This window comes from Podarcis gaigeae (assembly GCF_964106915.1).
Source record: "Podarcis gaigeae genome assembly, chromosome: 10".
NCBI classification, from domain to species: domain Eukaryota; kingdom Metazoa; phylum Chordata; class Lepidosauria; order Squamata; family Lacertidae; genus Podarcis; species Podarcis gaigeae.
Window position 1 is genome coordinate 24,114,217 of NC_139686.1, and position 14,596 is coordinate 24,128,812.

At 49.0% G+C, this 14,596-nt stretch overlaps 1 protein-coding gene across 1 annotated transcript; it reads left to right on the forward strand.

Annotated features, from left to right (window-relative positions):
- Nucleotides 1-7,640: 7,640 nt before the first annotated feature.
- On the forward strand, nt 7,641-12,052 carry ASCL1 (achaete-scute family bHLH transcription factor 1). Its single transcript, XM_083700961.1, has 2 exons — nt 7,641-8,977; nt 10,728-12,052. Exon 1 carries the CDS (start codon nt 8,228-8,230, stop codon nt 8,936-8,938), a length of 711 nt encoding a protein of 236 aa, XP_083557087.1. The 5' UTR covers nt 7,641-8,227; the 3' UTR covers nt 8,939-8,977; nt 10,728-12,052.
- The last annotated feature ends 2,544 nt before the right edge of the window (nt 12,053-14,596 follow it).

The following is a 14,596-nucleotide window of genomic DNA, read 5'->3' on the forward strand; positions in this document are numbered from 1 at the left end:
CATTTAAAGAGCCCTGCAGGATCGGACCAAAGGCCTATCCAGTCTCGCATTTGCTTCCCACAGTGACCAAGCAGATGCTTCTGGGAAGCTCTCAAGCAGGACATGAACATGGCAGCCCTCTCCCACTGTTCCCCAAATACTGATATTTAGTGTTACGCTGATGATGATCCAACAAGAAGCATCTACAATTCTATGATTCCATGATCATGGCAGTAGGCCCCCTTTCTTGATGCTTAATTCTTGGGGATTTGAAGGTTCTACTCCAGGGAAAGAGGGCTCCACTCCTTCCTCTCTTCCTCCTTTCAAACATAAAGGCCAGATCAAGGCAGGGATTGAGAACCTCAAAGATGGGGAACCATCTACCTGCCCTCAGGAAACACCTACTTCCTAGGCCACACCCCTACTGTGTCCTTGAACGCTTGCCTGGGTGGGGAGAAGAAAGGGATGCAAAAAGCAGCCTGGTGCATAAAGTCAGGATCCACATTTGTTGCTCTGGACACTTTGACTCTGGCCCCATCCGCCACTGCCATATGGCCCCCAGAAGGCTATTCAAAAGACTTTGGACTCTCAGATTTTGGCAGTACCCTGTGCAACACTAAACTTTGGTATCCCTGCCTCTTGTGCTCTCTTCTACAGCATTGTTTTTGCTCCCCTGCAGGACAGCACCAGCACTTGCCCACAGAGGTCAGTCAGAAGCCTATGGGAAACACACAGTGAGGGCCTCCACCCCAATATCTGCCAGAGACTGGGGTTCACAGGTATGGGCTGCATTCAAAACAGCGTATGTGGATGTTCCGTCAGCACAAATATTTCAGCTTGCACAACACAATGCCACACACACCCTTCCTCCCATGCACTCCCCAAATCTGTTCTAGGGGTTCCACCAACCCTCCAGAACAGGGGGCAGGGGGCACACATTGGGGAAGGAGGAAGGGAGTTCCACTGAGAAACAGTAAATCTGTGCACTAATGGAACAAGTGCATTTGATCCTGCCCTATCTTGCCTCTAACCATGCCTCTAAACATACACAGCCACCCTGACCAGTACCCATAGCATGAAGCTCTCTACTCCCATTTTAAAGCCATCTAAACTGGTGGCCACGACCCCCAAATTGGACAACCAAATTACACGGTTTAACTGTGCGTTGTGTGAATAAGTACGGTACTTCTTGCTGTGTATGTCCTGGTATGCCCACCATTCACTTTTGTTAGATGATTCCAGGTTCTAGTACTCTTTTATCACTCTAGTCACTCTTTTATCAACTGTCCCCAGACTGTCCGTAGTTTTATACAACTCTTGCCAAGTCCTTCCTTCCTTGACTCCACCCTAGTGATAGACCACATGCTGTGCATGCGTAAGATCCCAGGTCAGGCTCAATCACCCTGTACCTCCAGGTAGGACTGGGAATCACAGAATCATACAGTGGGGAGGTTCCCTAAGGCTACCTGTAGTGCAACCCCTTGCAATGCAACCATGCCCAAAACTCTGGAAAGCTGCTGTAAGTGTTGCCAATACTGGTCAGAAATGGTATAAAACAACTTCCCAAGTTCCAAAACCAAAGGAGAGGAACCCATGACCATCTCAATATAGTCAGATCTACAATTCCCATCTTCCTTGACCATTGGCCACACATGTTGAGGAAGATGGTGGCTGGGAGCCCAAATCCCTTCAGTTTCTCACCCCTGTTCCTAGCTTTTCAGGAAGTCTGATCTGGAAAAAAGCCTGCCAATGCTAATAGAGGAGTGGGTGAGCTTTGAATTCGGGCTGGAGACATTTAAGAAACCAGCACCCTTGCTTTCCAGGTGCAAGGCAAGGAAGAAAGCTCCCAAACTCTGCAGATTGAGTTATCCTATTTAGACTAATATTCCAGCATCACAGTGCAAGTCACACTTTGCCCGCGTTGCAGGGAAGCAAGCAACACAGCTGCGGACGGTGCATGGGCACAACTTGATTTCTTATTATATTTGACTTATTGGGCCACAGGAAATTGCACACGTCTGAATAGAGGGGGAAAGTCTGCTTCTTGGAGTCTGTGAATGCCAGACAGAAACTGTGCTTTTTGCCCAGTGGATCTGCACGCCCAGCCGTCCGATTTCCCTAGCAAACCTGGCTGGGAATCCCTCGACTTGCTTCCTCGGGCCGAGCTCCCATTGCAGTCCGTGCAGCAAGGAGCCTCGCCGCCTTGGCCGCTGATGGACGCGGGACACGTGGCCGCACAATGGGGACACACGACTGACCTCAGCCAAGTCGGCAAACTGCCCCCGACCTGATCCCGGCGTCCTTTGCGCGGGGAAGGTTGCTGGGGGGAGTAGAAAGGGGAGGGGCGAGTTTTCAGAGACAACCCCCCCCCCCATACTTCACCCATTGCCTTTTGCTGTCGAGACGTGGGCTGCATCTGCGACGCAGGCTGTTCAATTTAGAGTTGCAATAGTGACAGTAGCCGAGGAACGCGGTTTGATCCAGAAGTCGACGTTTATAAACGGCTCTCTGCAGCGCGTTCACTCCACTTCTCATTTCATATGTTGCAAAAAGGAGCGAGGGATGGGAGCTTTGAATATCTTTATCCCGCTCTCCTCCTGTTAAATGCAACAAACCTGTCACTTCGGGTTAGTTTGAAACCCGAGGCCGCTGATTAGCATGAGCTGTAGCTAATATGCTTAAGGCTCCCTAATTATTTATTATGCCCTTAATGGCTGGGGGGGGGGGGGGAAGCATCGTAACGACGTCCTTTTTAATTAATTTTTTTTAAAGAATAATGGTAAATGAACAAAAAGAGTCTCGAAAACAACGGCGACGATTGATTTAGGGCTGGTCCACAGAGGGGGGAGGGAGTGATTGTCCATCGTGGCCGGACGGAGGTCAATGTCATGGTCAGCCGATTTGAAAGTGAAAACTCGGAAAGAGTGAAATACTGACCTCGCTGAAGTCCCAAGTGTTTGTGTGTGTGTGTGTGTGTGTGTGTGTGTGCGCGCGCGTGTTGGAGGGGCGGGAGATCCGACTGGCCATCGTTTCCTTCCCCCCCCCCCAAAAAAAAAGACGGAGTTTCAGCCCTGAAGGGAAACTTTGAATCAGAAAAACAAATGCAATATTCCCATTTAGAATTACTGGTGTGTGGTTTATTTTGTTTGTTTAGTTTAGTTTAAACACACAAACTTTAGGCATTCCTTTCTGCAGAAGTTCCGCGTCTCTTCCCATTTTGGAGGAAATCTCAAACAATTTCCCTCTCTTTCCCCTTAATTCACAACATTTTAGGATCCAGAGTTATAGTCAGAAAACCGTTTTTTTTTTTAAAGTTAACTTCTCTGTGCTCTCCCCCTCTCCCTCCCCCCTCCCTTTTCAAACTCCTTTTCTCTCTCCAGCTCTCTTTATCTTCCTGCGGGTTGTGCCAACTATTTATTTATCTTTATTATTCCTTCTCCTTTCTTTTCTTCGCATTCCTTCTTTTCTCCCTCTCTCCCTGTGCCTGGACAGTGTGATCCTTAGCTTGTTACCACCCACTGCACGCTCCCTCTCTCTGCTGTTGCCGAGCTGTTTCTATACAAACTTCAGCGTCCAGTTGTCATATTAATTATTACACGGAGTAATGACTGAAATCGTCAAAATAAGAGGGGGACTTGAGCAGAGTCCTCCCCACCCCACCCCCTCCGCCTCCTCTTTCTCCTCCTCCTTTTTTCCTGCCTCCTCAAAGATTCAGCAAAAGACCCTTTGCAGCACAAAGCGCTAATTGGGCTCCAGCAAATACCCTGACAAGGCATGGAAGATAGGGTTCATAAAGCCCCACAATTGTGAAGGGGGGAAAGATCCCTGAATAGACCCCACGCTTCTTTTCTAAACTCTCTTGCTGAGCAAAAAATGGACTGATTCTTGAATACTGGACTGATCTTGAATGCTATACCCAGCAGAGAGAGAGAGAGAGATGGAAATTGTAAGGGTGCCCCCTCCTCCTCCTCCTCCCCCCGCCCTCCCAGCTATTCATGTCTTCTATGCGGAGAATAAGCTGGTTTTTTTGTTTTGTTTTTTGTTTACTATGAAAGACCTTTTACTTTATTTTCGCTCTTAGAGATGGAAGGTTTGGGGAGGGGGAAGGCAGAGACATGTGCCTAAGACCCTAAGCTAGCTTGCCTACTGTAACAAAACAGAGTGTAACAAATCGGACCCTCCTTTCTCCCTCCTCCCCAAAAAAGTTCCAAATGTATTGGGTCTTTTGAAGAACTAGGTAGAATTAATGACTTTCGTTATGCTTCTCGAAAGGACGGGCATTTTATCATCGCGCACGCGGGGAAAGCTTTAAAGCAAGGTTGTTTTTTAAGCAGAGGAAAGTTTTTAAAAAAGAAAAATGGAGAAGGCAGTGGGGGGACGTCAAAAGACCCCGGGCCTGTGGCTGCATGCAATTCACACCCAGAAAACAAGGGCAAAATAATGACGGGAGTTTCTTGAAGGGGAGCAGAAAAGGAATATTTATTATTATGGGGAAACTGAGGACTCTTAACTGCAGGTGCAGAGCTAGTGAAAGGAGGCTGTGTGAGAGAGAGAAATCGCATTTGGTACCTATAACTCTTCACTTCAATAGCTATTTTATTCCGATCAGTAATTTGAGAAGAAAGCCTGATAACAAAACTAATTCAGAAGCTGTGTGTGTGTGTGTGTGTGTGTGTGAGAGAGAGAGAGAGAGAGAGAGAGAGAGAGAAGGGCATCATATAGATATGATGCCCTTGTGTATCATAAGCAAAGCCTACAGGAGATCTGGAGCAATGCAGAAGTTTAGAAACCTTACCTGGCTGATCAAACTAATGTTCCATTTTCTCCAGGAACAAAACATCCCTGGGTAGACCCAGTGGCGTAGCGTGGGTTGTCAGCACCCGGGGCAAGACAAGTAATTTGCGCCCCTAACCCGTGGATTTGCGCCCCCTAACCCTAACCCCCAGATGTTGCGCCCGGTGTGGGGCCGGCCCCCCTGCACCCCCCACGCTACGCCACTGGGTAGACCTGCCCCCCTTATGGTCATGCAGGGGAGGCATGGACCTACTGGGTCCCATGCACCACTGGCTTGATGTTTCTTGCCTTTTTTAGACACTTTCATTTGTGGCAGGGACAGAAACCTGAAGCTCCCCAGCTGTTACTGGATTCCAGCTCCTCTCAACTAGCATGACCAATGGGCCAAGGATGATGATAGTCTAGGAACGCAGAAAGCTGCCATTCTGAGTTAAATTGTTGATCCATCTCACTCAGTATTGTCTACACTGACTGGCAGTGGCTCTCAGAGGTGGATTTAGGGGAGCACAACTGGTTCAGTCACACCGGGCACTGAGTGGCGCAGGGGATGCCGCAACTATGATTTAGAACGGAGCACGAGGAGTGGGCGCCATTCTCCTCCCTGTTGAGTTCTAACAGGGCTGAGGTCTTAGTTTTCAGACTATGGAAAAGGAAGAAGCTGACAGTCAGTGCTACACACACACCCCTGTCCTGGACTCAGTAAGAAGGCAGGTGGGTGGCTGGGTGGTTGAGGACAGAATGAGTTTCATGGGGCCTCCACCTATCAAACATCACGTGGCCCAGGTTGCCTTAAACCTGTAGCTGTCCCTTCCATGAAAAGCTGGGCTTGAAACACCTTCTCAATCAGAGATGACCATTCTGGGCAAGACAGGTGTGTTGTAAGATGCTTTGTTTCCAAATATTTGGGAAATAACAGCCCCCCCCCACCTAATCACACATGCATTTATGGGGCATATTTACAAAGTTGTCTGCCTATGGTCAGTAGGTTGTGAGAATCTCTCCTCAGTTGCCTCTTTTGAACAGAGGCTATTGACAGGCACGCAATGGACTAAGTGGACTTTTCTACCAACTCATTGTTGTATACAACTATTTCAAGGTGAGTCATTGGAATGCACTTTGGGTTTTATTTCATTGCACATCTAAGTCTGGAATATATATTAGGGATTATTGAGCCTTAGAGCCACCCTACATGTGGACACAAGAGGCCTCTGGTCGGATCTCCCAACTTCTTTGCTTTGACTTAAATTTCCTTGATGGGCTTTACCAATTTACTCAAGCTGCAGTGAAGTGAGGTGGATGCTATGGGCCTCTGTGCTGTTTTCTTGATCTAAAATTGCCCCCTGAAGCTGATGGTAGGCCTGGGAAGGGGGGCATAAAAACACAGCACCTGTTTAAGTGCTTTCAGCAGCATCAATATTCTCACGCTAAAAATAAGAGCTAGCCAAGATGTCTGGTTGAAGAGGCTCCTAGAAATATAATGCTGGTACCCAGGGCTGTTGACATTTGACAACAGGGATGGAGCATCTTTTTTGGTCCAAAGGCTGCAGACCCTCATAGGAAACCTTCCAGGGGCTGCATGCCATTGATGGGTGGGGCAAGCATAGGGGCGGACTTTGCTAATCTTTCATTATATGGCGCCCTGTGAGGCCAAAATTTGGCATTCCCAAAGAAACTTCTCAGTTATGGATCTTCTCAATTTTGTGCCCCCTTGGCTTGGAGCCCTGTGCAGGGGAACTGCCTGCATCACCCTAAATCCAGCACTGGGGTTGGAGTAAAAAGGGTCTAGGAAAAGAGGCTTCACCTTTCTCCATCCAGGAAAGGAAGAAGCATTATGACAAAAGTCCTTGAGGAGGCACCAGACAGAAGCACTTGAGAGGAGCAGGACCAGGGCTGGCGAGGGGCATGGCCTGGCACTCAGGGCCAAGCAGAGATCCCTGGAGGGCTGCATTTTAAACAGCCATATGCAGGGCTGGCACTTAAATCTTGCCACTACATCCAGGCAAGTCTTACATTATTTTTGCAGATCTGACCAGAGTTCTTCCTTGTACTAAAGCTATGCACTCATGAATATTTGGCGGGGTATGCAAAGTGAAGCATCTTCATATGCCTGAATTGGCTTCAGATTTGTGATTCCTGCTCCTGAGCGGGATTTCACACGTCACAGTAGTTTGCCAAGTTTGCCATCAGCCGCACACATGGCAGGGAACTGGAGCAGTCCCAGCTCCCTGGCAAGTGGGATACGAGGCGTGCATTTGGCAGGTCATGTTTGTTGTATTCATGTGCTACGGAAGCTCCCCTTCGCTCGGAAGCCCGCCGCCTGACAGCGCTCTCCAAGCGGTCGCTCCATCTCGCAGGAAGGGCTGGTGCTTCTCGATTCTCCGCTGCCCCCGCCCCGTTCACCCGTGGGGGCCACGCCGTTGTCACCGGGCTGCTCCTCGCAGGGGTCTCCCAAGAAGCGCGCTCTCAGGCGCGCCCCGCCACGACCCTCCACCCAACTCGCCGCCTCAGAAAGCGGCTCCTGAGAGGAAAGCTCGCGCCAGGCGCTGCGCCTCCCCCGTTTGCGAGGAGCCCGGGGAACCCCTCCCCCACGCCCTTTCTCGACAGCCCCCTCCCTCTTGCATTACCGCCTCGGCTTCAACTCAGCCAATCAGCGCTCGCTGTGCCGCCTGGGCCCCCTCCCTCCTTCCCCCCACATGCGGTGGCCCAGCCCAATTGTTTATTCAGCGGCTGGGCCAACGGCACGCGCCGGGCGCACGCACTTGCAACAACAAACCTTGCAAGCGGAGCGGTGGGGGGAGAAGAGGCGGAGTTGGGTCCAGCGCGCGTGCACGCGCGTGTACGGGGGTTTGCTCCTGTGACTGTGCGCGCGCGTCCCTGTGTATTGTGCCTTTTCCATCCAATTCTTTTACACACGCACACACGCACACACCACCCTTCTCCGGACCGGTCATGAAAAGACGGGCAGCACTTCCCCGACTCGCGGCCACTCATTGCAAAGCCGGGGAGTGTGGAAGGCGCAAGGTGCACAGAGAGAGAGGGTGCGTGCGTGTGTGCGAAGAGAGGCAGCGATAGGAGGCGGCGCGAGCGAGCGCGCGGGGGTGGGGGGAGAGTGTGAAGAGAAAAGGCGGCGGCCGTGGGGCGAGCGGGGGGGGGCACAACAGCGAGCCCAGCTCCGGCCGCCCCTTATAAGAGACACAATCTCTGGACGTTTTTGGCAAAAGAGGTTTGGCGAAGCGGGCTGCGCACACGCGAGCGCCACGAGTCTCCCTCGGTTCCAAAGAAAGGGGAGGAGGCCAAGCCGGCGGTGCCGTCTGAGCTCGCTCGCGCTCTGCACCCGCAAGCCTTTTTTCCCTTCTTTTTCTTTTTCTTTTTTATTAAAAAGAAACCAAATTCTCCTTCCCGCGCCTCAGGTCAGCGAAAGCCGCGCGCCTTTCCTCGTCTGTGCGGCCGCCCAATGGCCAGCGCCAGCCCCGCCAAGATGGACAGCGTCGCCAGCCAGCCGCCGCCTCCCGCGCCTTTCCTGCAGCCCGCCTGCTTCTTCGCGGCGGCCGCGGCGGCGGCTGCAGTGGCCGCTTCACAGAGCGCGCAGCAGCAGCAGCAGCTCAGCCCGGCATCGGCGGGCCACCCGCAACACCAGTCCTCTCCCGGCGGCGGCGTCAAAGCGCCTGTTGCGGCTGCGCCGAAGCCCCTTCCGCAGCAGCAGCAGCAGGTGAAGCGCCCTCGCTCGTCGTCGCCGGAGTTGATGCGCTGCAAGCGGCGCCTCAACTTCAGCGGCTTCGGCTACAGCCTCCCTCAGCAGCAGCCGGCGGCGGTGGCGCGGCGGAACGAGCGCGAGAGGAACCGCGTGAAGCTGGTCAACCTGGGCTTCGCCACGCTGCGCGAGCACGTCCCCAACGGCGCCGCCAACAAGAAGATGAGCAAAGTGGAGACGCTGCGCTCGGCCGTCGAGTACATCCGGGCCCTGCAGCAGCTCCTCGACGAGCACGACGCCGTCAGCGCCGCCTTCCAGGCCGGCGTCCTCTCGCCCACCATCTCCCCCAATTACCCCAACGACATGAACTCCATGGCGGGCTCGCCCGTCTCCTCCTACTCCTCGGACGAAGGGTCCTACGATCCCCTCAGCCCCGAAGAGCAGGAGCTCCTGGACTTCACCAACTGGTTCTGAGAGGCCCCCGAGGCCCTCTTGGCGCTGGCTTGGCAGCAGGTGGGTTTGGCTGAGGCAGCTTCTCGGGTGGGGGGCGAGCGGGGAGGGGGTCGTGGCGGGGCTCCGGTGCTGGCAGGTTGGAAAGGAAGAAGGGTTTGTTCTTTTCTAGAACCGTAGAGCTGGAAGAGACACCCGAGGGTCATCTAGTCCAACCCCCTGCATAGAACCATAGAGCTGGAAGGGGGAGCCAGAGGGTCATCTAGCCCAACCCGCCTCCACACTGCAGGGATCTTTTTGCCCAAGGTGGGACTCGAACCCACAACCCTGTGATTAAGAGCCTCATGCTTTTAGTCAGCTATTTTCCCATTACCATCAGTGCACATGGCACTCATCGGAGTGAGGAAAGGCCGCTGCCCCAAGGAGGTTACAATCAAAACAAATTTGACGGGGAGGACAAGCATGTGCAAATGCACCTAACAAGAGCTTAGGAGTGGAGGACACCATCTCATTAAAATTTATGGGAGTTGAGCGACTTGTATCCCGCTGAGCTCAGTGGCTCATCTCCAGAGTGGTAGGTTGCAGTCCATGGACCACTTGCCCTGCTTGGGCCCCGGGTGAAAAAAGAGCCCTCTTGGTCCATGGCAAATGGAGTGTAGGGTGCCTATGCTTCTCTTTTCTTTTCCTCTCTTTATTCAGTGTTCAATACTGGGATACATTCTGAGTGCCCTATGGGGAGGTGGGACCTGCTTTGAACTAGCCCTATTTGATTACAAAACTGCAAATAACCAAGTGCTCCAGAAGTACCGTACTCCTGGAAGTCAGTGTAGTGGGAGACAACACTGGCCTAAGTGGCTTGTGTATTACATAGCCTGACTCCAAGACTGGGCTTCTGTAGTGAACAAAATGCTTAATATGCAGTAGGCCTGGAAAATGGTTTGTAGCCTTCAGCTGGGATCTCACTGAGCAGCTAGGTCAATACTGCCCTTAACCTTTATTTATTTCCCATTCACTATCTAATGTATATCACAACAATATTTTGTCTACATGAATCAAAACACTAAAACAGCAACAAAACCATGATAAACCGTAAGCTAGCACACTTGGATACCTGCCAATTGGTACTCAAAATAACAACTCAGAAGAATATTCCATTGGTTTAACTTCCTGCTATGTCCTATGAGAGGGCCAATAGATCTATATTATGATATAGAACTGTTAAAGGGCCTTCATTCCAAATATGTCTGGATGCCAGTTCTGTGGAAGCTAACAGGACTCAGACTGTGATCAAAGGACACTGTGAGATCACTTAGATCCCAGGTCTAGTCAGTGCCTGGATGGGAGGCTGCTTGAGGTCCATCACGCCAGTGTAATGAATGTGATTACTTAATCTTAAATGCGATCCAGTCCAGTTCCAGTGGGATCTCTGCCACTGTGTTCAGTGGGACCTCCTTCCTAGTAAGATTTAGGACTGAAGCCTTATGCACACTTTCTGGGGAAGAAGCCCCATTTATCATAATGGGACTTTTTGTGAGTTGATATGCATTACTGTAAGCGTGTTCAGGACTTGGGAATTGCACCCATTGAAGTCATTGGGATCTACACTGCAGTCCTGAATAATTTACTCAGAAGCATCTTTGAGTTAAATCCAAAAAATTCAACGTAACAGAATTGTAGGCCTTGCTGTGAAGCGGGTGTGTCTTTCTGAGCAGAATGATCACTTAATGGAGCTGGCATGCCAAAAGCAATTGTGTCCTTGTCACAACTTGGATTAAGCCTTGATGCTTACCTCTCTCTCCTTATGTTGTTACAGGACTTGCTGAAAAACGGTTGCATCTGTTTTCTTCCCATTATGGAAAGGAAGAAAAGTCAAGACAGTGAAGCACAGAATGAGTTTTGACTGCATTTGCAAGAAACCGGAAGCACTCCCTGATTCTGCCTTTGCACTCCAGGCTGTTTTGAAGAGACATGCAGCCCAATTCTATGTATGTTTACTTGGAAGTTAGCCCCATTTAATGGAATGGGACTCAACTACTCCCAGATAAGCGTGCACAGGATTGCAGCCTCAGTGACATTCACATACATAGGATCAGGTTGCACAATGGGCTTAGTAGCAACAGGAGGCCCAAGAGCAACTATCTGCCTATTCAGTACCCCCAAAGTTAAACAACACTGCCTATATACATCATATACATCTTCAACAGAGCAAGGATCTTTCCATTTTGTTGAAATAAATACAGTATTGCTTCTTTGGAAAGACTGTTTCACTCGCAGCTTTCTGGACACAAAACACAGTGCAATCCTAGCATACTTACTCAGAAGTAAGCCCCACAGCATTCAGTGGGACTTCTTCCCAAGTATATGGCTTTAGGACTGCAGCTGTGCAGACGAATCCTGTGTATGCTTACTAGATTCAGTGGGACTTGCTCTTAAATAAGTGTGCAAAGGACACTCCTGTTGCCTAGTACTTGTGGAGATTTTGAAAATCAAAACTGCTGTATTCAAAGAATCCTCTGACGTCTCCCTCTCTCCTTCATCCACTTCCTCCCTACCACCCCCATCATAAAATGCTTCCAATTTTTTCTTGTGAACTTTTTATTATATAAAAAAAATCTATTTGTATCCTAATCAATTTTGGGGATATATTAAGCTATTTTTGTATATAAGAGACAGAGAAATTTATAGACTTTTTTGTACAAATGGTTTAAAATGTGTATATCTTGATAACTTTTTAAATGATATGTAATGCTTATTACCTCTTCATATCTAGATGCGTAGTCAAAATGACCTTACAACTGCCATGTTTTTGTCATGTGGTCTTGTAAAGGACTTGGAAATGCCTCCGGATGTACTTTAGCACCGATGTGTCTTACTTTTTTATAGAAACTTTGCTAATGTATTAATAATGTTATTAAACAATTGTTCAAAGTGAACAAAGTTTATGCAGCTATTGTCCAAACACAAAATGGTAGCTATTTATTTTACAAGCTGCTGCCTTTTGAAGAAAAAGAAAACTTTTACTACTGCCTTTTCACACTGTTTTATTACAAACTTACAAAAATCATGTATAACCGTGTTTTATACAAACTAGTTTGGTAATAAAACTTTTTGTTTCAATTAAAGCAACGTCTTCCTGGTTCTACTGCACATCTTGATTTTCTTTTCTGCCCTATGTTTTCCATGTATAAGAAGAGTCAAATGTTCACAGAGGGGGATATTATACTTCTGGGGCTCAATCTGTTGTTATATATAGATGCATGTGAGGATTCAAAATAAGCAGGCCCACAAGGATATTGCAGTAGTTGCTCTTCTGCTGCTGGGTTTTCCAAATGTGTATTAAATAGGGAGAGGCCTGCCTGCTTAGTTTCCCTTTCTGCATCTACACAAATCATACTCCACCAAAGAATGAATCCTAGCAGGGAGGGAGCTCTTTTTAAAAATCTGACATCTCCACTTTCTAGTGCTATATAACAGGGTGTACACCAGAAAATCAAATATGTTTATCAGGCAATATACCTTGAAACCATGTTAGAGAAGCGCTGGCGTATGAGAAACATGACATGGGATGGCGGGCAGCAAGGCCGCAGAAAGTGCGCGCCTGAGATTCAATACGCCGATCTAGCTGGCCTGTTTTTTACGTTCCCCCAACAGCGTGATCTGCGTGTAAAAGTGCCCAATTACCAAGATTCAAAAAGAAATTGGGTCTCTTCCCCCTCCCCCCTTTTCCCCCCTTTTTGGCTAGTCTCCTTGTTGTCAGTTAGCAAAGACGTGACTAGAATCCGCCTCGGGTTCATTCTCTCCCCCTCGTCCCTTTCCACCTCCCCGTTTCTTGCTTAGCTCCTCCCGCCTTGCTTGCAAATTCAGTTTGCGTGCGCCAAGCCAAGCGGAAAGCCAAGCGCAAAACGCATCTAATAAAATAAAAAAGGAGGTAGCCAATGTTCCTAAAAAAAAAAATCTATCTTGCTTTTTTAAAAAATGGAAGAAAGAGAGTGAGAGAGAAACAATGCTACGCGAATAAATTAATACAGAAAGTCTTCATGCACTGGACTATAACGGAATTTTATTTAATTTGGCAGCATTGCATTGCCATACATGCGGCCTCCTTCCCCTCCTCTCCTTTCTCCCCTCGTCCATTAATATGCTGCGGGAGGGGGAGGCAGGAGTAAAGAAACCATTGGATTGCCCATTCAGTACAAGCACTCGTTGTTTTAACCGATCTTGCAACTTTTGTTTGATTAGGAAAATAATAACGGTTACATTCTCTTCTGCCGCTTTTTTATGCTATTTAAAAGGTGGCTCCGTTTTTCGTTTGTTTACCCACCTTTACAAAGCTGTAGAGATAAGGTATGCAAATGAAGTTTAGCAAGTAATTTATGGCTATGTGTATCCCATTACGACAATGTCTCATTCTGATACAGTACTCCAAGACCAAATTTTCTGTTCCTTATGGAGACAGGTGTTCTCTTATTATTTTTTTTTCTCCCTCTCTCTTTCCCCCCACCCGCGCGCTTTTCTTCTTCTTTTGAATAGTCAATATCCAGACTCGTGAAATCAAGAGGCAAAGTTACGGCGCTCCTTGTAACGAAGTCAGAAGCGGGCAGGAACCCAAACCTTTCGCCCCCCGCCCCCCAAAGACCCACACCATTTCACTGGAGATAGGAAAGTGCAGGGCAGGCTGGAGCGAAATCTCATTACATCTGCTCTAATCGCTTAGCAACACAAAGCCTTTTCTTGTGCTGGGAGGCAAAGCTATTCAGGGGCTCTGACAAGACGGATTCAGCCTTAGTAAACTCCATAAATCAGGGAGCATCTATTTTATGGTACTCTCAAGTTTTCAAGCTACTCAGCTAGCGCTATATGGAGGGAGTGGGGGGCGGGGGCGGAGGACGCATTAGGGGCGAAACAACCAGAGATACCGATGGAAATTGTTAGGCGTTGTTAGAAGAAGGGGATTCGTAGAAATCGAGCCATATTTGCCAAATCCACTTCAACCACTTTCCCCAAAGAATAACTGCGCGAACGAAACAAGGGGCAGTTCAATAAACGCTCTTTAAAAAACAGGGTGAGCACCCACTGCTGGGCAGGTTGGTTCGTTAGGTTGGAGTCGCTGGCATTAAATAGGCAAAAAGAGCCGCCGACACCCAACCGGAGCAGTCGCGCGTTGCATGTGGGAAAGAGAAAAAAGAGAACCCCAATTTGTTATGTCTGTGCAGCCAACATTGTTTTGGCGAGTGTGTGTGTTAGGACACAAAGACGGGAGGTAACAGAAATTGTGCGCAGAGATAGATGCGCGTGCACCTTCTCGCAGAAGGAGGCAAGGTGATCGATACCTTTTGGGTAAAAAAAGAGTTCGATTCAGTTTTTCTTTGGATCCTGCTTTAACGGCTTTTTCCCTCCACCGCTTTTTAATTTTTTTAGCTAACCCTAAATCAGGACAGAACGGAGCTCAGTGCCAGCAAGAAGAAAACTCCCAGTGACCAATGCTCGCCCCCCTCGACTCTTCTTAAACTGATCGGGAAGAAGTTGGAGAATCGATTCCCATCTTGCATGAGGACTAAGAGTTTAAAGGCCTAGGCCTCACTCTTTCGCCATCGATTAACATCCAAGTGCGGGCGTAATATACCACCATCAGGGGTTTAGCTTTCGCTTCCATTGAGCGAGGGTCCGAGGAGGAAGAAATAA